The 26,914-nt window shown below is 41.9% G+C and overlaps 1 protein-coding gene across 1 annotated transcript in view; it reads right to left on the bottom strand.

Moving 5' to 3' along the window:
- The window catches only part of LOC103144203 (INO80 complex ATPase subunit), a 31,467-nt gene extending 5,301 nt beyond the window's left edge, over window positions 1–26,166 (bottom strand). Inside the window, exons 1-20 of the mRNA XM_016675881.1 lie at window positions 26,020–26,166; window positions 25,062–25,204; window positions 24,516–24,600; window positions 24,316–24,433; window positions 24,139–24,224; window positions 22,665–22,832; window positions 22,354–22,487; window positions 21,822–21,889; window positions 21,639–21,732; window positions 21,299–21,500; window positions 17,777–17,917; window positions 17,029–17,254; window positions 6,567–6,694; window positions 3,180–3,274; window positions 2,143–2,215; window positions 1,893–2,051; window positions 1,697–1,799; window positions 1,520–1,608; window positions 952–1,110; window positions 358–529 (exon numbers count right to left, since the gene is read on the bottom strand). Coding sequence (XP_016531367.1) covers window positions 358–529; window positions 952–1,110; window positions 1,520–1,608; window positions 1,697–1,799; window positions 1,893–2,051; window positions 2,143–2,215; window positions 3,180–3,274; window positions 6,567–6,694; window positions 17,029–17,254; window positions 17,777–17,917; window positions 21,299–21,500; window positions 21,639–21,732; window positions 21,822–21,889; window positions 22,354–22,487; window positions 22,665–22,832; window positions 24,139–24,224; window positions 24,316–24,433; window positions 24,516–24,600; window positions 25,062–25,102 — 2,341 coding nt within the window. The 5' untranslated portion in view covers window positions 25,103–25,204; window positions 26,020–26,166. The remainder of the gene's footprint in view (window positions 1–357; window positions 530–951; window positions 1,111–1,519; window positions 1,609–1,696; window positions 1,800–1,892; window positions 2,052–2,142; window positions 2,216–3,179; window positions 3,275–6,566; window positions 6,695–17,028; window positions 17,255–17,776; window positions 17,918–21,298; window positions 21,501–21,638; window positions 21,733–21,821; window positions 21,890–22,353; window positions 22,488–22,664; window positions 22,833–24,138; window positions 24,225–24,315; window positions 24,434–24,515; window positions 24,601–25,061; window positions 25,205–26,019) is intronic.
- Window positions 26,167–26,914: the final 748 nt, after the last annotated feature.

Below are 26,914 nucleotides of genomic sequence, written 5' to 3'. Positions count from 1 at the left end.
GAGCTCAGAGGATGAAAGAGAGACCACCCGCGGAGGGTGAGAAGGGGATTTTATTTTTTTTTTATATCAGAAAAGTAAATTGTGACTTTTATATTCAGCCTCATTTACTCCAGTAACCGTTTGTATCCAGGGCAACCGGCAGCCTTCAGAAATCACCTATTTCGTAAACAGAGTCCACCAGATCGTGACTTAATCTCATGTTTGTTCAATATTAAGCTTTCTACTTGCATTCAGTAACTTTTTCTACAGGTCCTCAGTGTGTAGTGTACAGTTTAAAAACTCCCACAGAGGAAAAAATTTAGGAACAGCAAAACCCTAAATTCGTACGGCAAGCACACAGTATTTTTGACTCCTCACCGTTCATGTTGTCAGAAACCGATCCGGTCACGGAGGCGGGGGAGTTGGTGGCGCGAGACTGCGGCGCCGACGAGACGGGATCGTCCACGATGACCAGCATGTCGCTGCTGCTTTCGTCGGCGTCGGCATCCGGCGGCAGAGAGCCAGGCTGCAGCTCGCTGCTCAGAGAGATCTGGCCACGCACAGACGCACACACAGACACACACACAGGCTGGGGGTCAGAACCACGGCGGGGGCGGAGGGGAGGCGGATCAGGAACCGGGTCGGTAGTGCAAAAGGGCGACGAGGAGAAGGACGGAAAGGAAAGGAAGCAAAGGGCGCGACAGGAGTGTTTAATAAAGAGAGCGAGAGTCGATTAAAAAATGAGGGAGAAATAGTAACAAATAAACAGAAATATGAAAAAAAAAAAGAGACAGAGGTTTCAAAATGCAAATAAAATATGAAGCATCATGTTGCACAGCAGGAGATAAAGCTAGTAAAAGGCAGCCAAGACTCTAAACTCTGGATGACGCACTTATTTAATCTATTTATCGCCTAGTCGTTGACCGAGATTTCAACAAACCCCCCAAACCTCCGAGTCCCAAACCGCCTCACCTCGCTGAACGGACTGGGCATGGCCGAGTCCATCTCCACGCTGATGAAGGAGTCGTCCCCGTCTGCGGACAGGTTGGAGTTATCGGCCGAGGGCGCGTGGGAGATCACCAGGTTCATCTCCTTCCTCCTCTTGTTCTCCGACTCCTCGTTCTTCTTCTGCTAGAAAGAGGAGAGCCGAAGATGGATGCGGTGGATTTGTCAGGATTCATTTAGATCTTTTCGACTTTTCCGGACTCCTTTTTGAGGACTCTTCTAGACAGATATCAAAGTTTATCACGAGCTGACGACGGATATTTCTATAGTGGTCGGGTTTTAAATGTGGAAACTGCAGGAAAAACACACAAGAAGGAAGGATGGATATGGGGAAGTGGCAGGGTTCACCCACTTTTCCCACAGTGAAATTCAAGCATTTTGAAGGACCACAAAACCCTGAAGCAGGTGATTGGGTGGCTGTGGCGTAAGGAGCCTGAAGAAATCAGTATTTTTCTATACATTATTTTCTTTCCACACAAATTCAGACCTTGAACATCTCCTGCTACGTCGTGTGGTTTTATCATTGTGCCGATACCTTCTCTGCGTACTTCTCCCTCTTCCTCTTCCTCTCCTTCACCTTGCTGCTCTCCTCCTGCTGCCTCTTTTCCTCCTGTCTTTGGCGCACTGCAGGAAGAGACACGTCACGTTTTATCTCCCCTTCTTCCCAACATCTCTCCCAGCGTTACTTTTGCACCGAGAGGCGTGCGCTCACGTTTCTTCTCCAGCTCGTCGTCGTCCAGGAGCAGACTGACCACCTCTTTGGGCTTCAGCGTGTCCGGTTTGAAGTTGCCTCCGGAGATGACCACCCTTTGGATCTGAAGACATAAATCCCACGTGAGATTAGCTCGTCTCCGCAGACACGTGCGCAGTCAGATCTTATGTTAGCGTTCTGTGTGAACTTTAAGGACCTCGCTCTTCTCCTTGGCGCGCTGCAGGATCCTCTCCTCGATGGTCCCCTGACAGATGAGGCGGTAGACGGTCACCTGCTTGGTCTGACCCAGGCGGTGAGCCCGGTCCATGGCCTGCTGGTCCACCGTGGGGTTCCAGTCGCTGTCGTAGAAGATCACCTAAAGACAAGAACGAGGAAGTTAGCCTTTTGCGCGATTGTTCCAATTCAAATTGTCGAAGCGCCGGTAGTCGGCGAAACGCGGAGCTCACCGTGTCCGCAGCGGTCAGGTTGATGCCAAGTCCTCCGGCCCTCGTACTGAGCAGGAACACAAAGATGTCCGTACTGTGGAGGGCAGAAAGCAAAACGGTGAGGTTTTAAAAATAATAATAATAATAATAATATTTTGACATTGCATCTAATTTCCCACACATTCTCTTTCTTAGTTTCAAAATAAACAAAGAAAAAAGCTAATCAAATATCTTAGGAGTTGTGCGGAAATGTTGAACCCGTTGTTGGTTGGCTTTCTGTGACAGACATTTAACCAAGTGAACAGCCAGTTGTTTAAAAATTACATCTTATTTTTGCTTGTAAAACTGCACTTGGGGCGTTATGTCAAATCTCTCCTGCCCCCCTCCCGATCAAAAAAAAATAAATTAAAAATCAAGCAAAAATCATCAGAAAAAGGTGAAAAATCTAAAAGTTTTTCACTTTTAGATAAGAGCTGCATCAGTTATAATCTGGTGATAAAATATTTTTCCACACGTTTTATTTCTTAAAAATATTTCTGACTGTAAAAAATAAAAATAAAAATTAAGTGATTCACAAGAGTGTATTTGAACAATAAAGCTGCATTAAGAGTTTACATCCGTAAGTTTCGTAAAGTAGTAGAAGAAATCCAATGATTAGGAAGAAATTGGAACAAATTTTAGTGTAAAAAATAATAAAAAAGCAGAATCAGAGAAGTCTGTTTTGTTTATTTTCTCCACATAAATCATCTTCTTCAGTTCCCACTGGTCACCCCTGCGCTCCCACTTCTTTCCAGTAACTCTCTGCACCTCCCAGTTTGAAAACCACCGTCCCGAATGCAAACAATGGAGTAACACAGGGGCCTGTGAGCCACTGCACTAATGTGATCCAGAACACGTGGACGCCAAAACACAGGCGGACACACACATGCTTCTAATATCTGGACACTTGATAAAACTGTTTACTGATTGCTATAATATACAAAAAGGCCAAATTACACGGCGTTATTAGCAAGGAGAAACATTCGGTCTCAGCCACAGACAAAAACCACACGACTCACCGGCTCTGGAAGTCGGCCACCATGTCTCTGCGTTCGGAAATCTTGGAGGACCCGTCGAGGCGAATGTAGGTGTGTTTTCGATAAACCATGTACTCCTGGAAGGAAATCAAACGACCGAAAATGTTCAAATGGAAGGATGATGTCCAGTCTTCAATATTTAGAGCAACCAAACATGAGTGACCTCGGCGGCCTGGAGGCCCTCGCTGACGGAGGAGTGATATGGAGGCAACAGTTTGTTAAAACAAAGTTGTCACAAACGATCCAGGAGAAATGACAGAGTAGCTGCTGATTAGACAAACTACTGCGCTTGCTTCCCCTTTTCAAACAGAATGAATAAAACGGGTCAAATCCTGCATTATGCTTCTGAAAAAGCACAAAGTCGGGAATTCGGTGAACCGTCAAGGATCGGATATTGAAACCTACTGACGTTTTTCCTGCGGACTTGTTGAAATCCGAGGGATTTTTTTTTAACCTCTGCTTGAAGAAACAATAACAATAATAATAAAAAAAATCATCACAGCGACTGCAGATTGACCTTAACAGGATCTCAAATATGTAATTCTACTTAAGTCTTCCTCTAAGGAACAGACAGACCCAGCAGTGCTATCGATTTCATTTTAGGAGTTGAGAAATATTCCTCTTTATCACAATAATCTGTCTGCGATGGCAGCATTTATTGTCCAAAAAATATCCTAATTCTCCCTTTTTTTTTTGCGTTCATTTGCTAAAACCCAGAGAGACACTAAGAAATGTAGACACTGATACACCGACACTATATCCTCCCAGAAGTCTGCTAAGCTGCCCTGAGTGTGTTGACATGGGTGTGTGTGTGTGTGTGTGTGAGGGTCTGAGGAGCAGGAGCGCTGATGAGGTGACACGCTGATCCCTCTTTAAGTACCGCCGTGAACTTGCGACCTCCTGGTTACAATGCGCGAGTGGCCCCCCCCCAAAGCAACGCAGCAGTCACAATCACTAAAGCCAATCGGGGTTCACCTCACGCAATCATTAGCGACGATAGCAACGATTTGACACCATGTTTTCTGCGACCCTCTTACCCCCAACACACACACACACACACACCCACACCCACCAACCCACCCCTCCAGACCTCCGTTATGGCACCCGGGACCTCGGTCCCACCAGGGCCTGCCCTCCTTGGTCTATCTGGCTCTGTTCCCAACAACCCCATCTGCTCTGAATGAACACTACATTAGGAACCATTAGCACGTTCTGGTCTCCAAAAATGCTCCCAATCTTCCGGGACAAGGTTCTTGTTTCTTCCCAGAACAAAGTCACCCAAGAATAACACGGAAACGATCGGGACGGAAGTTTCAGGGACAGCATCTTGGCCGTTGTTTCTTAGAGAGAGCAGAAAGACTGAGATCTTGACCTCTAACAGCTGCTAAGTTTCTTTAATAGTCAGCTTTAGGGCTTTTATTCCCCCCCACAAAGCATAGATGACATAATATGTGGGTAGTTTAACACAGATGACATGATTTAAGGAATACATTTAGGTCATGCTCAATTTCTATGCTTTATTTTTTTTATTGAACCATCAAAAGCTCGTTAGGGATTGAATTTAAATAATAATAATAATAATAATAATAATAATAATAATAATAATATTATCATTATTATAAGAATCTTAGTACTGGATACAGAAAACAGGAACTGTGATGATTTTAAAATAATCATCACAGTTCCTGTTTTCTGCCCTTTTTTAATTTTATTTTGGATGTTTGCAGCCAGTTTAAAAATGTTCTAGCAAAGAGAAGAACTTTTATTACCACTAAATGATCTAAAACAAGAAAATTACAGTCTGAAAATTGAAATATCTGATTTGAACTGATAAACAGAAGGCGAGAAGAGATGAAAGGGAAATTTAATTCCTGAAATTATTAATAAAATCCCCTCCTGATGTTGGCATCACTCAGTCATGTTCTTCTACCCCTGTTGCAAACAATGTTACAGGTTTTTAACTGGCAACTTGTTTCCTAAGCAGCCAACTCAAAAAAAAAAAAAATTGAAGGTATCGTCTTGGCAGGTAATTCTTGCTGTCGGGTTCATTTTCTTCAGGCTGAGCTGATCTTGCTTGTCCATCACCCGGCAAAATGACGCCACCCGGCAAAATGACGCCACCCAATAAATCAGCAGCCAACAAGCCACAAACTCATAAAATCTAACAGAGATTAGCATCAGCCTCTGCTTTGCTGGAAAAAGGAGCTCTTATTTGGTGGAAATCAAAACCATCTGCAGGATTTCTTTTTTCCATTTTACCAGTAAAAAGGAAACACAATGCAGGAACGCTGCAGCCGGATAGGGTGAACGTATGATTTCATTCCGGATATCTTTTGCCTCTTAGTGAACTAGATGCCGTCACACCTACCCTAAAGCTCCCTTCCATTACATTGTGAGGTCACCTGTCAACAGTGTTCAGTGATTCACGAGGCGCAAAACCTGTGCTGGGAAAGCCGGCGAGAGGGATGTTAAAAGAGAATGGCTAGCCTGCTTTATCTCGGCCATCTTAAGTGCTTTTATCAGTCCTCCGGTCTTAAAGGCGAGGTATTCCTGCCGTTTTCCAGACACGCAGGAAGACGGCCCTTAACCACCTGGGTCGAGTCCATCCGCCATCAAGAAATTTGGCTATGGAAACAGCGCTGCGCCGTGTTCGACAGGGGAAGGAATTCCCAGTGACATCATGTCGGAGATTTTTGGCTCCACAGTGATGTTTGCAACAAACATGGTGGCAACAATAGAGAACTGCATCGAGTTTGTTTGTTGCTGTAGTATCGCCGTCAAGGCTGTGTGAAATTCATTTTTGAACATGGATATAACTCTAAACCTAACAGCTCCCGACCTCTGATCAGGTTTAGCGCTAACCTTTGATCTAAAGATATTTTTCATATATCTGTTTATTCATTTATTCAATTCAGAAATGAACAACAACAAAAAAAAAAAGGTCAGGCGCACGTAGCCATGTTGATAATTTTTCTGGTTTTACCCTAAGGGGGAGAAAAAAAACCTATCATTTTTTTCACTTTATCTCTTTCCCATCAAATCGTATTTCTTCCCCCTCCAGCCCAAGGGTCTTTGCATCTTCTAACTCTTCCCTCTTTCTTCACCGCTTGTAGTTATCCCTCCCATCTGCCTGGTTCCGCTGCAGATGAGACCCCTCTAATTAGCCCCGACCTGATAATTATCCATCTAATAGGCTCGCTAACGAGGGGCAGGCTGGCTTATCAGGGGTGCTGGAGCTCAACAGCTAAGTAACAGAAGGCCTGTGATTCAACAGATCAGTAAACTCGTGTGCTTACATGTACAGTATATGTAAACAGATAAGCTGTGGATATGAAGGGTGTCTGCAGGTGTGTGTGTTTGTGTCCATACCTCCAGCAGGTCTATCATGCGGGTCATCTGGGAGTAGATGAGGACTCGGTGGCCGTGGGCCTTCAGTCGGTTTAAAAGGATGTCCAAAGTGTGGAGTTTGCCACTCTCTGTGATCAGGCTTTCTTTATCTATAAAAAATAAAAAGAAGATTAATTAACCACAACCATTCAAGAAAGAAGATCTAGAAATACGGACGTTGATTTGTTAGGAGTCTGTTTTTGAAAAACTAGCAGCGTTTCTTTTTGTTTCTCTACATAAAGAATTTCATGTTTGCATCAATGTCTGATTTTTAAACAAATATGGACACATATATATATACATATACATATATACATATATATATATATATATATATATATGAACTTCTAACTAAGGGCTGCACATTATGCTATCATCATCATCATCTAATGATGATAGCATAATATCATGCTATACCAGTGTGGAAAATCTTAAATGATGAATATTTGTTCTTGTTACATCTGTCATTAATACAAACTTTTCATGCCCATGACGTATTTAGCCTTCTATGTTAGATAGAATCTCAGCGGTCAAAGACGTCCACACTCAACACAGGCCACTGTGACTAAGATGCTTTAAAAAAAAACCTGAAGGGACCCCAGGATTAAACCTTGTGGTACTCCACAGGTGATGCAAAGTTCCAAGTGACACAAAGAAGTTCCTGTTCTTTAGGAAAGACTCAAAAAGTGTCTCTTTTTTGTGGAGAACAGATTGATTTTTCTCATGCATCGCAGCTTTTTGACATTTCTATTTCTGTCACTTCTCATTGAGCGTCACACATGAGACTGTTCACATATAATAGGAGATTTTACTGCATGACTGTTTCGTCTTGCTTTGGGGTTCCCAGGACAGTTACAGTTGTAAAAACAGACAGATGTTATATTAACTGAACTAATTCATCTGTAGCATTTATTATTAAATTAAGTAAGCAAAGCAGTGGCGCTTATCAGCTGACAGCACAATACTGTATTTTAAGAAAGAGGCACAAACAGTGAACAACTGAGCCTCGTAGATTGAGCTGCCGGCACATCAGGTGTTCGCTCGACTCTGAGCAACTGACCGGCGAGAGCAGACTGGGCAGCAATCTGACCCCGGCTCTGCTGCTGAAATGGTTCTCTGATGAGGAATTAACAACATGTGGCACAATGGCAGAATGAGGAAAAGGTCACGTTGCTATCGACCCAAAGACAGGCACACTTCGGTGTTTGACCCGGGGGGTCGTGGCACTGGGAGATGACAAACTAAGGCTGACCTGGTTGGCCAGAGGTTACAAGAGGGTCTCAATGGGGCAGTCGAGTCTGTCCATCTACGGTTTGAATTGACAAAAGTCTCCAAAGCACTTGTTTGCAGTTTAAACCTAAACTGTATTCTACATCACTTTCTCAATAATTTCTTACACTTTAATAAAAAATGAACCTCTGGAGAGTTCAGGATCACTCGGATCCTTTTGACATTTACTCAACAGAACTCTATGCTAATCTGTACCCAGACTGAACTCTGAACTGTGACCCCGGCAGGATAATCCCCGAAAAAAAAAAAGGTCATGTCCTGCAGAAGTGTTAAAGAGGAACAAATGGAAAAGATGAATAGGCAAAATGCTCTGGGGAGGTTCTCAAAAGCTCGATGACATTTAGCAGCAAAGAGGTGTTAGCCTGGTAAATACTTTAAGTCCCAGTTACATGGATGTAAATATCCTTGAAAACAGGATTAGTTAAAGTCATTCGCTCCCTCTGACAGATGACTTTCAGATTTTCTACCTTTTTACAAAATGAAAAATGCGGGACAAATAACTTTTAAAAAATAATAAGTAAGCAATGTTTCTTGTCGGCGTGATCGTTCCTCAAGAAAGACTTATAGTTTCTGTCGTCTGATGAAGGAAATGGAGAAAAGGAGGATAATAAATGATTTTCTTTGCGCAAATGGAAGAGAGTGATCAAAATCTGAAGCAGATTTGACAAAATACACGTTTTACACTTTTGCTGGCATGAACTCCCCACTGCGGCTCCAATTTGGTGTGTACTTGGAGGTCAGCATCAGACAAGGTCTCAGATAACCACCCTAAACCTGCCTTCGCTGCAGCTGGAGCCAGTGCAGCGAGGGAGTATTAGGGCGATTCCGTTTCCGCAAAACCATTCTTTGGAATTAAGAGAGACGGTGATCTTAAAAAGTGTGAGGCAGAGGAGACAGTGAGACTTGCAGCGGATTGCACACGAGGAGAGAAAATGGTCCAGACAGAGTGAAAAGGGGGTATTAGCCCCACTGGTGACGGTGGTGGTGTTGCGGTTTTGGAGCGGACCGGGCCTCCTCACCACATGTGCCAGCCGATCAATCACTGGTGCTGAGTCAAGGGCTCCCTAAAATCCGGCGGGGCACACTGACATGCGAGCAGACAAAGTCACCACTTGGCACAGACATAAATGCTCATATAAGGCAACGGTCTTCAGCTCTTGAAACTCATCTGTTTCTGTTTAGCAGACTCAAGTGTCCAGACGCTACAACTCTCAGTCTCAGTCGACCACGGTGATAACATTACATTCAGATCTGTGTGTATTCGCCTATTTAATAATACCGGTGGGCGGCATTCAATTTACAAAGGAAGTGATCGGCAGAAGGGAAACAGATTGAATCCAACTGTGTTGACAGAGGAGGGTGGAAAAAAAAAAAAAAACATCCTTACAACCATTCAAACTTCTCTAAGCACAGAAGGAGGTGGCTGAGTTCAAAAGCATTTACTGCTGCGTGCAATCTAAATATTGCTGCCGAACTCTTACGCAGGGATGCCAAGAAAATGAATAATTACAATTTGGGAGGGCTTCAGTGGTCTGGGCGATTCTGCCATAACACTTATGGCTCACGTTATGAGCTACATGTGGTTGCAGAGAAATGCACGACCGCTGCAAACTGCATGCAGTAATAATGCTTTTAAAATGAATGACTAGGGGCTCAGGGAAGCTAAAACTTAAAAGATCGATCCATGTGAAATGCGCAGCATTCGGTTTCTTTCACTTTTCAACCCACGAGCTTTGATGTGTTTTATTGGGGTTTTATGTTATTGGGCAACGTTAAGCAGAGCATAATTAGGAAGTGAAAGGAAAGGCACATGATGGACGGAACATGATGGCTCCTTGAAATGTTCTGAGTTTTTAAATTTTACCCTCGAACCTTGGTCAGGAATACTTTGCAGCGTTACGTCTGACTTTTCTTTTATGCCCCCAACTTTCACGATGGTGTGTGTTCCCTAATGTTCGCACAACAGCTTGGTTTAAACTGAGATTGACTAACACGTAAGGAGGGCTGAAACGATTAATCGGATTAGATCGGATTGTTTGTGATTAATCGCGATTAATCAATTACTGAAATAATCATCAACTAATTTGGTAATCGATGAATCGTTAGTTGTAGGATAAAGATTCAAAAAAAGATCTATTGCTGAAAACACAGTGGGAGCACATATTAAAGCGAAACTTTACAAAAATGAAAACATTTTGCATATAAGATATAAAAAAAAATCTATCACTCAAGTGTCGGTTTTAGCTTCGTCTAGTTTAAATTGAGCAAAACTTGTCGATATCCAGGTTTTCATCAGTTAACCCAAAACTTAAACATGGAGAGCTTTTCACATGTTGATGTTATACATATTTTTTTTAGCTGCAGATTCATCTTTTGCTACAAATAATCAAGCGTAAACTAATTTGAAATGCTATGTTGTTGCATGTCTTTATTGGAATTAAATAATTTGTTTATTTGTATATTAATGTATTCATAATGTTGTATAGAAAAGGGCATAAATGAAAAATCTGCAGAATGCGACAATTTTTTAACCGAATAATCAATTAATCGTCACAGTCATTGTCAGAATGACACACACACACACACACACACATATATATATATATATATATATATATATATATATATATATATATATATATATATATATATATATATATATATATATATATATATAAATTGATTGATCATCAGAATAATCTATAACTAAGCTAATTGTTTGCTGCAGTCTTACACATAAATGGAATCTATTTACTAATTTGGTGAATTTTGAGTGATGTCTTTTATTTATGATTATCTGAGTAGAGGCTGGAATACAAATTCACTACAAATTTTCATTTCTTTTTCTTTACTGATCCTACAGCATCATCATTATGAGGAGGCTGAAGGTGAAATAAAACCCAATTTAATCCCCTGAATCCAAAACCCAAACCTGGAATCACTGAGACTTTTTAGCTTACTTGGAACTGTAAATAGCAAAGAAGAAAAAAAAACAACAACTAAAGAAATCAAGGATATTAGCCACACCCCACAACAAATGCAGTCACACCACTCTACGGTTGCTATGGGTACACATATCAAGCTACACCACCTGCCCTGTCCCGCTTTCAAAACACCCCCTAACCCCTCCATACCTCCGCCTCCCCTTATTCCGCTTCAGTCCAACCCAGCCTAACAGCGGTATTCATGCAGCCAGCCCTCCCCACCTCCTCCTGGCCTCAACGCCTGCTGGCAGATTAAGCTACACTCCCCCTTTCTGCCTCATCCACCCTCCAGCTCCTCCTCCACCACTTCAGACCCCCCCCAACCCCTTCCCCACGGCTGCTGTCCCCCGGCATTGTAATTCAATCCCTGCAGGGCCAAAGCCAGGGGCCTGACATGGTCCTGACCCAATTAGAGGCGTGCTGGCAGCTAATTAACCCGAGCCACAGCTCCTGGTGCCTGATACTCCCAACCCAAGTACGGCGTTAATTTCATTAATACGCCACTACTACTGTCCTGTCCCCCGTCCCCTCTGCCGAAAAGCGGACCTTCCCCTGAGCGGCGAGGGGAGTGGGCCAGATGCGAGTGAAAGAGAGGACGACGAACAACAGCCTGGGTTCGGGGTGAGAGCTGGTAAAGGAAGATGGATGGACGGTTATGTGAGAAAGAGAGACAGATGGGGGGCCAGAGAACAGGTCGAATTCGGGATCAAACCGGGGATCAGCTTCTCACTGTATAATGTCACATTACACTGTGCAATCAATAAGTCAATGAGCAACACTTGTTCGCCACCCGCCGATAAAGGAAAGATTAGCTCGGAACAACTTTGCTGCTTCTGCACATATTAACAAAATCAGATCTAAACTTAATTTTTTCCTCCCAGCAGCAGCGTTGGGGAGAGATAAGAGCCAGATGCCAGTGGGAGGCTTTGGGGACCAGGCGGCGGCGGCGGCGGTGGGGTTTCTGACAGAAAACAGGAGGATATTTACCTTGGTGATGGTTTACAGACACAAAACAGGAAGAAAAAAAAATCAGCCTCTAGAGAGAGGGAGTATAAAGTTAAAAGAACACGCATTTCCCATAAGCCCAAAAATACGCCCGGGTGACAGAGTAGGGTAGAGATTGAGCGATGAGCTGCAATGATGTGAACAAACACAAGCATACGAGCCGCTGTCTCTCCGCAAAAGAGGAAGACGGAGCTCTTCTTTTTGGGTTTTCTGGGAGCAAAGGAAGAGACAGACAGTCACGCCACACCGCAGCGCCTATGTCATTAGAGGTATATTATCGCCGCTGGCCCAAGCTGACACTGAAACGCCTCAGGAGCGCAGATCAGAGCCTCCACAGCAGAGTCACAGCAGAATCGTGTGGCTAATGTCTCCCCCTTCAGGCTGCTTTGGACTTCAAAAGTTTCAAGTTTTAGAGCGACTTTTTTTTTTTTTGTCGCTGACTATTTCCCATAAATTAAAGTAGGAAACCTTGTCTTACGCACACTCAGCTGGCTAATTTGTTTCCCTATTTATGCTGAGAGTTTAAAAAAAAAAAAATGCCACAGACGGCTGGCGGTGCCAGTTTAATGCAGAGTCAGTCGGCGGTGTGGTGAGGCTTGGCCGTCTGTGTTGTTTTGTGCCCGTCTATCAGAGGGCCGGGGAAGTTTCCTGCCATTTTGCCGGAGAGCCGGGTTTCTTTGAAGGGACAGGAAGGCAGGACTGCATTTCCCACAGTCTAATGTGAGCTTCATGGCCTAGAAGTGACAAGCCTCTCTCTCTCACTCTCTCTCTCTCTTTCTTTCTTTCTTGAGGTCTGGCTGATACCGAGGCACCAAAGCTTCCTTAAGCTGTTTAATAAATAGCTTAGGTATTTAAAAAAAAAAAAAAAGTTGTCTGCCGTGTCCTACATGCATGCAGACTTTCACAGCAGACAGATTGCAGTTCATACAATAAAGCTAAAAACAAACATGCAAGGAGTCGGGTTTACAGTGGAAAGCCTGTTATTTTGTTAAGAGGTTGCTTCTAATTACTGTATGTGAAACACAGGTCACACAGATAGCGAGGCCAGCCGCACCACAGTGTACTCTCACTGCAGGCAAGTTTACAAGTATTTCACTTTAAATAGAGTTAATGTGACTGATACCGAACGCGGTCTCGAGCAGAAGTATTTATACGACTTTAACCTTTTGCATTTTATCACCTTACGTCGCTGTAATGAGCTGGAATGTTTTTGTTCTTTCAGAAAAAAACTGAAAAAAAAAAATGTAATGCTTAATTTTAAAGTGTGTGGGAAAAAAAAAAACTAAAAACAAGTAAAAATGTGCATACATTCAGGCAATCCTCTTAGGCCTTCACAGAACAGCTATGTAGTCCACTTTTGTGATTAAAATTACACAAAAGTGGACTCCATATACTAATGCAGAAATTCTGAAGAGAAATGGTTGCACTGGATTTTTTTTTAGTTTTTTTTCTTCTTCAGATTTAATTTTTTTTTTTTAAAAAAGTGAAAAAACATGCATCAATGTTTTTCTTTCAATTAATAACTAAGCATAAAATCACAATGAAAATGTGACTGCGTTCTGTTGCACAGCAGGTTAACAAGAGCCGACACTTGCAACATTTTCCAGCTCAACTTCAGAAATACCAAGAATAATTCTTGTTTTCCGAAAGGCCTTCACAGCATCTGTGTTCGTCTGTTGTTTGTGGCTCTCTTCCTTTAGCTGTGTCATCAAGACTTCAAAAAGCAGCACAGCCTGTTTGAGATGAGAAAGGAACTTGTTTAATTAGAAAAATAAAGCTTTTGTAATGACTTCACAGCATGTTTTGGTTCATTGTTCATCAGTTCTGTGAAACCACAATGTTTTGTTTTTTTTTCTTTTCCTGTATTTGGCCTGATCTGAACCAGGAAGAAAGTCCATTCCTTCCAACTTGTCTGGCTGTGTCTGTCTTCTGTCCTGTCCCATGGCCATGCAATCGACCAATTTCTAAATTTGATTTGTGATTATGATGCATAATTGGCACAAAGTTCCTCATATTTTTTTTCTTATGGTGTAGACTGACATTCAAGTGGCCTGACTTTAAGGTGTTTGGCTTTTTTTCATTTTCATGCTGCATTTGATTAAAAAGCTTTTTAGTTGCAAGTCAAAAACACAGTGGGATTTGTTTATTGTGTGTATTTAAAACACAACAATACAAATGTGTCAATTTTATGGACTCAGTCATTGAGGATAAATGTCCACAAGGTTCAAAGTACAAAGTAAAAATGGTCAGAGATGCTAATAAATACAGTAGTTCACACTTGCACCCTTCGTTTTATATTCATGGCAGCCATTTAGGATATTAAACTATGGTTTGTTTGGACTTTTCAACCCATAATATCAACTTTAGGATGAGTTTGGTTTTTGCATTTTTTTTGACTCAAAGTCAAAATATTATCCTGACAAGAAATCTTCAGCCACTTGACTGTTTGAATAGTGCACGTTTATTAGGATCAGGATTGTGAAATTCACATTTATGAATTGAAATAGGCCGGCGTATATTAATCCTGCCTTGATGTCACTGTCTGTTTTGAATTGACAAACTGCGAATTAAATTTACCCTGAATAGGATACAAATTAGTCATGCTGTCAGTTTCATTCTCAGCTTCAAGTATCCAGCATGCCGAGGTGAGTCAGTTTTTGTCATTACAAACAGTTTGTACTCCCAAGCCCACAATTATTCAAACCGCTGGCATATTTAGGCATAAAGTAAAACTTGAATTTTGCCAACATGTTCCATCTGACTGGAAGTAAAATTGCGGAGCTGCCCAGGCAGAATTGCAACTCGACTCTGAATTAGTGAAGATTAGTGTGATGCGGTTCCATCAGTGACTCCTTTTTCTCTTTGGAAGAACTGAACGGATGATTTGATCACTTCTAATCCTCACTCTTTGGTGAAAATAACCTTGTCTTTGCGGCCTGAAGACGATCCAATACCCATGAACCGAACTTCCATGTGAGTTTCTCTAAACCAAACATTGTCCTCTACCCTTCCTCATCCACAGAGCTAACTGTCAGGTCTTGGTCATCTATACTTATGTCATTAGAAAAAGTGCTTCTTTTTTTTTATGAAACATCTTTCCGTCATGGAAATCCTGCCTGCACAATAAGATCAAAAAACAAGCAAAATCTGTGGCCCAAATCATTACGGCTTCAATTGTTTTTTCCTCCTCTGTGTCCTGATTCCTAATAGGTCCTCTGATTAGATTCCTCCATCGATATCAGTAGGCAGCCCTACTCACGCCATGGCGCTCAAACAAACAGTAATTCAGCTCTGCCATTTGTTCCTAAGGTGTGGGGCTGGGAGCGCGGAGGAGCGGGGAGGGTGGGAAACTTCAGCTGAACTACTGTACATATCTGAGCCTTGATGTGGCAACAATGTGTTCAGCGCAGGACGGGTGCCGGCGCGTTGGGTCACTTCCTTCCTACTGGGGCTGAGAAAGAAGTGGGAGACCAGACGGGCCGAGAGGCCATGGGCCAGATACTGATTCCAGAACAGCGCTCGGTGCTGTCTGCCCCTTTTTTCTTTTTTTTTTAAATCCAGAAACAGAGGTAAGGCCGTCTTCGGTTTCGTGTGCGAGGACAGCCAACGCCGACGAGCGTGGGAGAGTGTGCGCGGCGAGCTGGGAGAGACACTTCGGGGCCCCCCCGTGTGAGCGCTGCACAAGTCCCTGAATGGGCCCGATTGTACACAAACAACGCGCGCACACACACACTCACTCGTACGCGGACGCACCATTTATTAGTGTTACCTAACTACGCACTTGAACAATGAGCAGTGGCTAAACTTCCTCACTTTGTCTGCCTCCGTAGAACTTCACAAGAGCTTTCAGGCTGTTCTCACACAGACACACAAATAGTTGTTTTGTTTCTCACATTTACATATAAGCACTCTTTACGAGCAGATGCATGCATAGATGGAGGAAAAAGGACCAAATAGAAAGCCTTAGGATATTGCAGCTTTATAATTTAGAAGACCCGTCAGCCATTTTAAAAGCTGGCAAGTCGGACGTGTGCAGACATTCATCGCAAACGGGAGCAGTCATCAGAATCTGAGACAGACACTTTATCATAGCGAGAGCGGGTGAGCGGGTCAGTGAGAACGGACATGTTGTCTGTAAAATGGCAATGCCCTCCGTGGCCTCGGACATCCATCAGTCCTCTGAACCCTGGAAGCAAATCATCTTCCACTCCACTTCTCCACTTCAGCCGACCTTTCCCGCAGGAAAACTCGCACATGGACACAACTGGCACTAATGCTTTGAGCCAATGAGCTGCTCTGATTGATGCGAGTGAATTTCAGCGAACGACTTTTGCAGGTCAACTTGATTTTAGGTCGAGAGCTGCTGTGCCAGAGAATGTATTCGTATCCATTGATGTTTTCCACTTTTTTTTTTCTTTGCAACAAATGCTTTATGCATAAAGTAGCACTAATAAGAAGTGGAAGACATATCACAGATGGTTTATAGTAGTTACCGTTGGTTACCATGGGCCTCTTGGTTGCTCGTCTTGGTGGGTTTGAAATTTTCCAAACGTTGGAGTAAACATTCAGGTCATTTGTGAATGTAGTAACCGACACAATGAAGACCTTCCATAGTGACGCGGCTCTTAATAACTTAATGATGAAATTTAAAATAACCAATTGGTGTTTTCAAATATGGATATAAAATGCAAGTTTTTAATGTTTTTTTTGAAAATGTTCCCACTGCATTTGCACTGAATTTCCACAAAGACTGACAATAAAAGTACCAGTAATATGCTTTTAGATCGGTTTGTTTTTTTCACATCTATGTGCTTACATCATTTTCCATCCCACAAGAAAAAAGTATATCTATTCTCTTTTATGTTTATCTTCATTTTAAATCCTGAAACCAGAAATAAAACGGTGGTTCCATAAAAACAATGACACATTATATGAATTTCTTACAGATTATATGGATCTATAAGTTGACTTTTTTTTTTTTTTCCAAAAGTCATGTGACATTCGCGGCTCTGACTGAGTTTCATTTGGCTGTCCCGAGAGCAAAAATGGCTCTTTACCTTGTAAAGGTTGTGGTGAATTAATTGGCACTGTTCAACAAAATCACAAAGTAATCTGTTTCAAACCGCAGAACTAAAATCCTGTATCCCAAAGCGACCGGTGCTTACCAGGTATCCGTATGAAGGACCATCCGTGGCGAGGCTGGAGGGCCATCAGCCCCCCGGGGCATTGTGGGTGGATGGCGTTGGCCCTCGTGCGCCAATCTGAGGCGAGTTCAGGGGAGCCGTACAGAAAGCACTGCTTGTAGACCGTCCCCCCACCGCCGCGCATCACCCGCCACTCGTACTCGGCACTCCGGTCGGCACAATACCGCTCCATGGGAACTGCCGTCACCTAGGCAACCAGAGATAAATTGAGTGATGGAGAGGAAAGATTGAGAGTTGTTGTTTTTTTTGTTTTTTTTTGCTTTTTAAAATAACATTGAATCTGAATAAATTAGATTAGATGCATGCTCCTGTAATGTAACTATAATGTCATTACGGTTTTAATGAATCAGCAGGTTCTCATTGTGTGTGTCCGCGTGTGTTTGTGTGTGTGGGGGGGTGGGGGGGATTGGGAGGAAGCATAACAACTGAAGAACAACCTGCGTGAAGAGCTCTTTTTAGAGGCTCTGTTTATTTTAAGTGCAGCTGGAGGGCCTGACAGTCACCCCCACTCCCCAGCCACACACACACGCACGCACGCACGCACGCACGCACGCACACACACACACACACACATTTAATAGATGAGAGCTTCTCATTGTTAAAAACCAACAAAAAGCAGTGCTTCCCTCTTTTACTGCCACGACCACCCAAACGCAGTCAAACCATCCACACAAATCGGTGTGCTGGCGCATTTTCTTTGCGCTCTGACCTTGGGCGCGGCGGCCAGCAGGAACTTGGGTGGCAGCGTGGCTTCACAGGGTCGGAGCGTGGAGGTGGCAGAGTTTCTGTCGTGGATCCTCACATCTGTGTGGCCCAGGATGCCAGGCCTGGAGGCTGTAAACACCAGATCCTGAAGGACAGACACACACACACACACACACGCACACACAAAAAGTGTATAAATGATGAGAGGTGAGTTAATTCCTGAACTCCTAAAACAGCAATTAATCTCAAGTTGAACTGTGGAAAAATGGAGTAATAAAAAAAGATATTAAAGATGTGTAAAACTAAGTAAGAGTATCCAGGGGTCACTGAGTGCAGAGGGGCTCCTGGTTTTCTAACTTCTCTGTCTGCATAATTAAACTGAGCTGACTAAATTACTAAAACTTTTACATAATAAGTCCCATAAAGTCTTAAATCGCTGTGCTAAATCTAAGATTACCAAAGCTGAAATGTGCTGATTAAAATGTGTGAGAGTGAAAATTGACTGTATAACAACTGAATATAACATTTGGCCAAGAAGGTGTGAAACAAATTTATACATCAATACATTTTCGGAACAAACGTACTTCGTGAAAACAAGTAATCTAAGAATAATGCAGAGAGGTTGAGTTTAGGGCAGCATGTAGGAGTGTTTACCATTGGTGTGTCGTCTCACTGTGGCTACACAGTGCCACCTAGTGGCAGACAGAGAAACAGCTTCGCAGATAACATTTAACCAAATGTAGGCGCAGACACCCAATGCTCATGGTTTCTCTACATAAAATACAGTGTGTTAAAAAAACCTATTTACATATATCTTTCGGCAAATCAAACTACAGGTTTATTAGTTTATTAGGATTTTACGCGCTAGATCAAAATGAAATCGTGCAAAATCTGCAAATTGTAAAGTCATATGATGTCATATAAATGTTTTATTAAAAAATGTGGCTTGAACTTGTTATTTACCAACACTTTTTAAAACCACGTTTTAGTGCAAGTCTTTAGATGTCAATGATTTCATAAGGAACAGTGCATGTTAATCAACACAAGTACATCAAAACAACCATGTAAACCTGCCAGAATGGAACAAAGGGCTAATTTTCATCTGTAGTAAAATAAATGTACATTATAAAATATAAAGTACAGAAAATTACAAGAAATGGTTTATAATGGTACAAAAATGAGCAATTTTAAAAAGCTAGTCACACTCACAAAAACATCTGTTAATTCAAATATTTTAATTTAAAAAATGAAAGCGACTGTTTAAATGATTTTCTAAAACTGCTCTAATTTGTTGCACAGAACTCCCATTAGGGTGTTCTAAAACAAATGCATGCGACTCTTTTTGGAAATTCACATTCACTAACTACGTACCACTCCATGTTGGTCTAACACATTTAAAACCCTGAAGTTTGTGCGCATGACATGAACTTTTGCTAGGCACTGTAAGCGTAGCATTCCGTGGTTATATGTGCAGGAATATTCAGACCCTGCTCCTCCACAGGAGCGCCAGAAGAACCGATTATAAAAACTGACCACAATGTCAATCATTCAGCCAATTCAACAACGATGAGCCAAGGAGAGAGCCGTGGCGCTCTGTGCCAGCGGCACAGAGCTTTGCAAGCAAAAGGAGCAGCTGTAGGAAGCGGGCCAAAATCACAGGAGTGGGAGTCTGGGGGTTAGCGTGGCCAAACAGCACATACACAGTCTAAACACTCCTGGTATCCACAGGTTTCCAGGTTTTACTTTGGCCGCTCTGGGAGAGGAAGCCGAGATGTAATTCAGCTGTGATGAGGCCGTCAGAGGAAGAGGAGGATGAAATTACCCAAGCAGTGTGTTCCATCACTGACGAGGGTTGGTGATATGACACAAATCTGGCCACAAGCAACTGTTTACTGGGCAAAAGTTGACTGGACATGAACTGCTGAACTTCTCTTGAAGCTCCTAGCAAACAAATCAGATGCATTTTTGTCCCCTGGTGGTCTGTATATTTAAACTGGCAAGAGGCGGCGATTCCCATAATAATAATAAAAAATAAAAAAAATCCCCAAAAAACTATGAATAATGCACTGTCTCGATCCAGCCACGTACCTCGCAGCTGCAGAGTCCTACACATGAAACGGTTTGTGTGCGCCTGAAAAGAGCTGTGTTGTGCTGCGTCTATCCCCGAGGTAAAACGTTGGCAAGCATTTCAAACTACTAAGCTGTTTTAAGGGAACAAAAAAACAACAAAAAAAAACAATACAATGTCTTTTTTTTTTCCTCACTGAATGTTTTGTTCTCTCCCACAAACCACCAAAACAACCAATCATTGTTATGAGACTCGTTTGCCTGTTGTTTGGCAGACGAGCTAAGTTTCAGTTATTTTGTATGGGAAAAATTACACTCGTTTTAAGTTTATTTCTGTCGAGTACAAGGCCGGGCATTTATCGTATTGTTTGTTATTTATCATGATAGGAATTTTGATTTACCGTTTTCAGGGATGCTGCAGGTTCCACCAACTCAAACTGAAGACTTTTTAAGACCATCGTGACTAGAATTTAAGACCAATATCCTCACAGAAGTGTTCAACCTTCATTCAGCCAACAAGCTTTAAATTTGTACTTACCCACGAGAGAAGCAAAAGGTTGGCTATCCAGTTAGAGTATAATAGCAGTGAATAACCGCTAGCTTACAATTTCGAATGCAGTAATGATGTCTGAGTGCGACACAAACTTTTGCCTGGCAGAAAAGTCCCACACAAAAAAACATTAACTGAATATACAAGATTAAATAGTCCTTTCATGATAAATTTAAGACCTGTGATTAACATATTAAAGGCCAACTTACGTTTAAAAACTAATTTAGGACATTTTAAGGCTAAACTGTGGATTTTTGGGATCGCTGGTTTTATTGTTTTCTCTGCTGCTGTTTCATTGAGTCAATCAATAAATCTGAAAATACGGCTAAATACAGTTACTGTGTGCCGTTTAGTGATACGAATCACATTTCTTTGTCCTAAAGAAGTGCAATACGAATATTTAAGGGCAGCATTTGCGTGTATGGGGCTCTGGTTGCTATGCCATGCAGTCACAACTATTGCTTAATTTTGAACGATCAGCAATCAACCAATACTTACATGTGGAACCAACCTTACCCGCCGATCTTGTCTACATCTGCATAAGTCTGAAAATCTGGCACCGTCACGTTTCGCTCTGCTGTGTTAGAGGGCTGACTGACAGACTCGCCCACAATCACATCTGTAGTTGCACAGTTAACACTTTTCATCTCACTGTTGTCAACTTGGCAACTTTTGCATACCAGATCAGGCTGTTTTAAGGATCAGCGAAAACAGAAATTGGTGCAGCTTCAATTTTTCCCATTGGATATTGGATTCTTTATCTCCTTAAAATCTAATTTTAATTATGTTTTTTTTTTTTTAGTGTTTAATGTCTTCAACATTTCACAAGAAAATGGAAGATAGCTACCTACAATTTTCTTCTTCACAACCCGTGTGTGTCTCTGTTTTTTTTGTTTGTTTTTAACTCACCTGGAGGACGGGACTGGTTTGTGTGTTGGGGAAGGCGGTCGGTCTGTTGAGCCACAGGATCAGATCCTTGTGAGAAAGACACACACTCTTGTGCTGTATCCCCCCTCTGTCGCCTTCGTCTTGATGCTCCCCGACGGGGTCGAACAGGCGCTGATAGTGGAGCCGGTAAGCAGCTTTCAGGGACAGGAAAAGACCTAACCACCTGGGAGGCGGACACAAAAAACACAACATCTAATTACAAACATTGAACCCCAAAACAAAAGTAAGGTAAGCGATGCAGAATAATCGCTTCCATCAGATTAAATCCCAAGCGAGCAAACGGATGACTTTTAACGCTCACCTCACTAAGGTGCCTTGCAGCATCATATTGGACATTTCTGCTGGTGACACGTCAATAAAGCGCAAGAAGGAGAAGCAGCTTCCTTTTTCGTCATCTGAGAAAAGAACAGCCAAAACACAAGGCGGTGAAAATGACGTCGCACACAGAGTGGAGTTGTTGCCACGTTTTCTGCGTGGTGCTCACCTTTCCTATGAAAAAGGGACTGCTGGATGTGATTTGGCGAAAAAGGAGATAACAGCACTTGTAGTAATCTGAGAAAGATGAGAAGAGATACAAGATTGGGTTATAATGCTAGGTGTGAGGAGCAACACCATCAGAATGCCAGGTATTAGAAAGGTATTTACACCCTTAGATATCCAGGATTCACTGGAATTTGATTTGGATTTTATGTGACAGACCAACATAAAAGAAATTTTAGCTCAGTATAACTATTACAGCTGGAAAAAGACAAAATAGAATAATGCACATGAGATGTCCAGAACTAAATCTGAGGTTTTTTGTGACAAGACTTGAACAGACAGTTTCCATCCAATCTGACTGAACCTGAGATATGTGTTTTGAAAAAAAAAAACTGGTGGAGACACTAAAAACATGTAGCTGTGAGGAAATTATTAGTTTTTAACGACTTTGGAGATTAAGCAGCAGCTTTGATTGAGCTGGTGTTTTTTGGTTTGTTTGGGTTTTTTTTAGAAAGACTGAGTGGAGCAGAGCGTACTTGTTCTTGGCCTGGTTGTGTGTGCGGACGAGACCATGACGGTAGAGAAACTTGGAGATGACGTATGGCTTGACGGACATGTGGAAAGGGGAGCGGGTTTCCTGACGCTCAAACAGGTCGGGGTGGTTGCAAACCTGCACACAAAACCATGCAATGAAAAGTGGTTCTATCTGAAAATACAATTTGTGAATACATGATTTTGTGGATAACTAGGAAAATATGCAGAAAAAAAGTCAAGTAGTTTCACTTAATTGGGTTTACTTTGGAGACTGAACAGAAAGAAAAAAACAAAGGCAACAAACAGCACATGCCTTCCTAAACTGCATGACCAGGTTCATGAGCGAGGAAGTGGTGCTGCTGGCCTGCTGGGCCGTGCCCATGGAAGACTGGAGGAGATCCTCGATGGAGATCTTGTTCCTCAGAGCCTGGTAGAGCAACCTCTGGCGGCACGTCAGCTGGCAGTAGGTCAGGATCTCGATCTGCAGAGCGGGAGAAGACAAAGTTGCTTTGAACAACACATTCATTGGGCCTCTCCCGGTGTAACGGTGGGGCGGACGACCTGTAAAAAGTGGCAACAGTCCTCGATGTGTCAGTTTCCTGTCTGGTAACTGTCAATACAGGCCATTGCATTCATCAACGGGACTCACAGTTTATCATGATATGTCTTAAAAAATATATGTTTACATGTTTTTGCTCACTTTCTTTGCTAAAATAAAAAATGACAGAAAATATTTTCAAAAAAAGTGGCCCTTTATTTTAATCAGAACTTCTGTGAATTGTAAGACAGAGCAGAAGCCAAGCCAGGAAAAGTTTTGTTCAATTATGAGAATATAGTCATAATATTAATCAAAAACAGCCACAATGTTACCAGACAAAAAAAAAAAAAAAAAACATTTTAAAATGATAAAAAAAAGAAAAGTTGTTTTAATGAGAACAAAGTTTCTGGTTTTCAGGTTCTAGCCTGACCGGCTCAGTTTGTGTGATTCTTTCTTCGAATTGGACACAGCTGTTTCAAAGTACTGCTACTAGTTTTATATAACAATACCATTGAGAAGAAGCAAAGGAAAGGAGCAGTTTAAATCTCATTTATACACAATTTACTGTTTTATATAATTAAGCGTTCGCATTTCAGATGTTTTTCCATCAGGTACCGAGCACTGTTAAGCTGGATCTCACATTATAATCCCGAGCTGAAGGTAAGCAGATAACCAAATGCCAGAATGACCTCACTATGCAGAAACATAATAGAAGGAAAGGAAAAGCAAAAATCAACAGAAAAACAAGAGACGACCAATGAGTGTGGAGAAGGAGGAGAAGTACGCTGGCAGGGCTGCTAGTGGGCGCCGAGATGGAGAAGTTAAAAAAGACAGATGTGGGGGAGTGATGAACTCTGCCATTCCTCTGCATACCAAAGCTTAAGTGTGTGTGTAGCAGGAGGGCCCGAGTCCAGCATACAATCAGGAGGATCTGCCAATAAAAGCTTCACTCTCAGGCTTATTGCAACACTTTACGTGTCACCGAGGTGAGCAAAGAGGCAGAAAGAGTGGAGAGCGGGGATAATTCACACAATTAGGATATGAGCTTTTATACCGTAGAGTTTTAGACGGAACTCATCTCAAAAATATATCAGTTTTCGTTGCATTTTTACAAGAAAAATATGCCTAATCAATTAAAAACCCACATTCCTTCTTCTTGAAGGCAGTTCAGAACTGCAACTAATCCAAAAGATAGTTTGACCATGAGGTTTGCTCAAACAAACAAAAGTTTTTTTGTTTTGTTTTTTACCTTGTCTGAGAGTTCATTTTCCACGTCCTTCTTGATCCTGCGCAGCATGAACGGCTTGAGGATCATGTGCAATCTGGAAAGTTGATCTTAAAAGAGAAAGCAAAAAAAAAAACACACAACATATTACATGCAAAAGTATAAATGGCAAACTGAGAGGAACATTTCTGTTGCGCTCACTCTCATCGATGGCAGACTTGTTCTCAGCGTGGCTCTCGATGTCCTTGGAGAACCATTCGTTAAACTCTTCGTGGGAATCGAACAATGTGGGCATGATGAAGTGCAGCAGGGCCCACAGCTGAGAAATAGCAACGACATACAGTTGTTAACACTTCTGATAAGAACACATGTATTTAAATGTCTATATACACACTACAAACCTCAGCCATAGTGTTCTGGATGGGCGTCCCGGTCAGCAGGAGTCTGTTCCGACACTGGAACTGCAGGAGGATTTTCCACCGAACGCTAACCAAAAAAACAAAAAAAACAAACACGTTTGTCACTGGTATTAACATACAATCCACCAGTATGTATTTTTTAAAGTAAGCACATTTTGATCCGTCTCCAATAAAAACTCGTATGATGCATAGCTGCACAGCTGTGGAAGTCAGTGGGAACATATTCCAGATGTTTTTGGTCGATTTTGAGCTTAAGAACAGTGTCCCTGAAATCTATATCCTGCCTGATTTATGATGTGCCGACCTCACTGAATAGCTTAACTTTGGTATCAGCTCTACAAAGTGTTAGTTCAAAAATAAATTGGCAAACTCTGTTTGATTTCAATGTCAAAAGATCGTTTCATTTTGCAGAGATCAAAATTTCTCCTTTGTCGTAACTCTGCTAGACTGAGTCTTAAAACAGCCAAGCGTAAATATCAACATAACTAGCACAGGTAGCAAAACAGACATATTAAAAATCTGCTTTACCTGGAGCTGCTTTTCAGAGCCTGGGCCTCGTCCAGAACCATGTACTGCCACTTGACCCTCTGGAAGTACTTCACATCTTGGACTACCAGCTGGTAGCTCGTGATCACCACGTGAAAAGGTGCGTTTTGTGTATAAAGTGTTTTCTAAGTAAGAATTGGCAAAAGAGACAGACGGTTACAGACTACAAGAGAAAGAAAAATGACAGAAGAGAAAATTATTGCTTAAAAGATTATAAGCAGTTATCGTCTCTGAATAGATATCTGTTTTACTATCTCCGTTTAGCATAAATCCAGATTAGCTAGCCTGAAGCTAACAGCTAAACAGAGAAAGACAAAGACAACTCCTGCCATCTCAACAAAATCCGGTTAATGTATGCAATGCAATTTTAATAACCTATAAACAGTCATCATGTTTGCATTGAGCCATATTTTTACATAGAAGCCAAAGATTATTTACACAGGAAATGGTGGTTGGAGGCAGTGTGTCACTAAAAACCTTCCTGAGCGAAACAAGAACTGGGTTCAGAACATTTAAACCATTTATATTCAAAGTAACTACCTAAAAAAGTAAGGCAGTGTAAAAATTAATATAACAGTGTTCTTGATTAGGCACAGGAAATGTTTCACCAGATTCCATTTAAAATAAGTTACTGGTGGCGGATCGCCTCCTACCTCCATTTTCTGTATGAATTATTAATGGTCCCTATGTAAAAATAAATAGATAAACAAAAAAGGAACAGCCAAAAGACAGAAGATTAATAAAATACTATTCTCATAAACTGCTATGAGCTTTTTTATTTTTCTCCACATTTAAGTTGTTTTAACACAGTGGGAGTCCACTTTGGTCTCTTACTACCTGTAACCTTCAGACTTCAGGACCAGACAATCTTGATTTTAAGTGCTACTTATTTTACCAAAATAAATAACACTCCATATATTCAGTGTAATCTTATTTGTACCTGGCTCCAAAATTTCCGGATAACTTTGCGGTCGTGGGGGTTCCCCCAGTACGGCAGCACCTGCGGGACACAAATCAGCAACGTGACAAAACGCAAAAAGCTGCGTCTGCTGTTATCGGCGAATTTGCGCTGATCAAAATAATCGCAGAGTTAATCTACTCGCCCAGAAACCGCCCTCCTCTAAACCCTTCACAGCTACGATGATCATCAGCGAGAGAAAGAAAAACAAAAACAAAAAAACAAACAAACAAACACCAGGGATGTTCACAGGGGAAACATTCAGGGTACAGCACTCGCCGTAAATCACAGGCGAACCTCCTGATGTAGAACATGATGTGAAAAGATGTAAATGTCGCTACATAACTCAACACCAGCTGTCATTCCATTGTTTTCGGTCAGCTTTGCTCTCACAGCTCAGGAAGCTTATCTTCAGATTGTGTAATGGGGTCTTTTTGCACCCCATTAGCAAAACAAACTGGAACTGATTTGCTTCCAGAATTAATGATAAAGCATGCTGAATGCTAAGGATAACAAAGACATTTTGTGTGTGTGTGTGTGTGTGTGTGTGTGTGTGTGTGTGTGTGTGTGTGTGTGTGTGTGTGTGTGTGTGAGCCAACTTACAGCTAATATTAAGTGCCTTACAAAGGTATTTATGCTGAGATTAAATTACACACGTTTGAACTTCGTTTAGCATTTCGGCGATGTCTGAAAACAATGTCCCTCACTTTTGTTTGGGGGTATCAGAGGAACAAAAGTGTTGAAAACAATTAGATTTTTTTTAACATCCATGTATCCTTTTGTTTCTAACTTCATGATTATGCACTGCTTGGTGTTGGTCTATCAAGTAAAATACAGCTAAGTTACATTCAGATTTGTGCTTGCAAAGAGGAAAAAA

The sequence above is a fragment of the Poecilia formosa genome, unplaced genomic scaffold, assembly GCF_000485575.1.
Source record: "Poecilia formosa unplaced genomic scaffold, Poecilia_formosa-5.1.2 Scaffold122, whole genome shotgun sequence".
Taxonomy (NCBI): domain Eukaryota; kingdom Metazoa; phylum Chordata; class Actinopteri; order Cyprinodontiformes; family Poeciliidae; genus Poecilia; species Poecilia formosa.
This window is presented reverse-complemented; position numbering and strand designations above follow the sequence as displayed.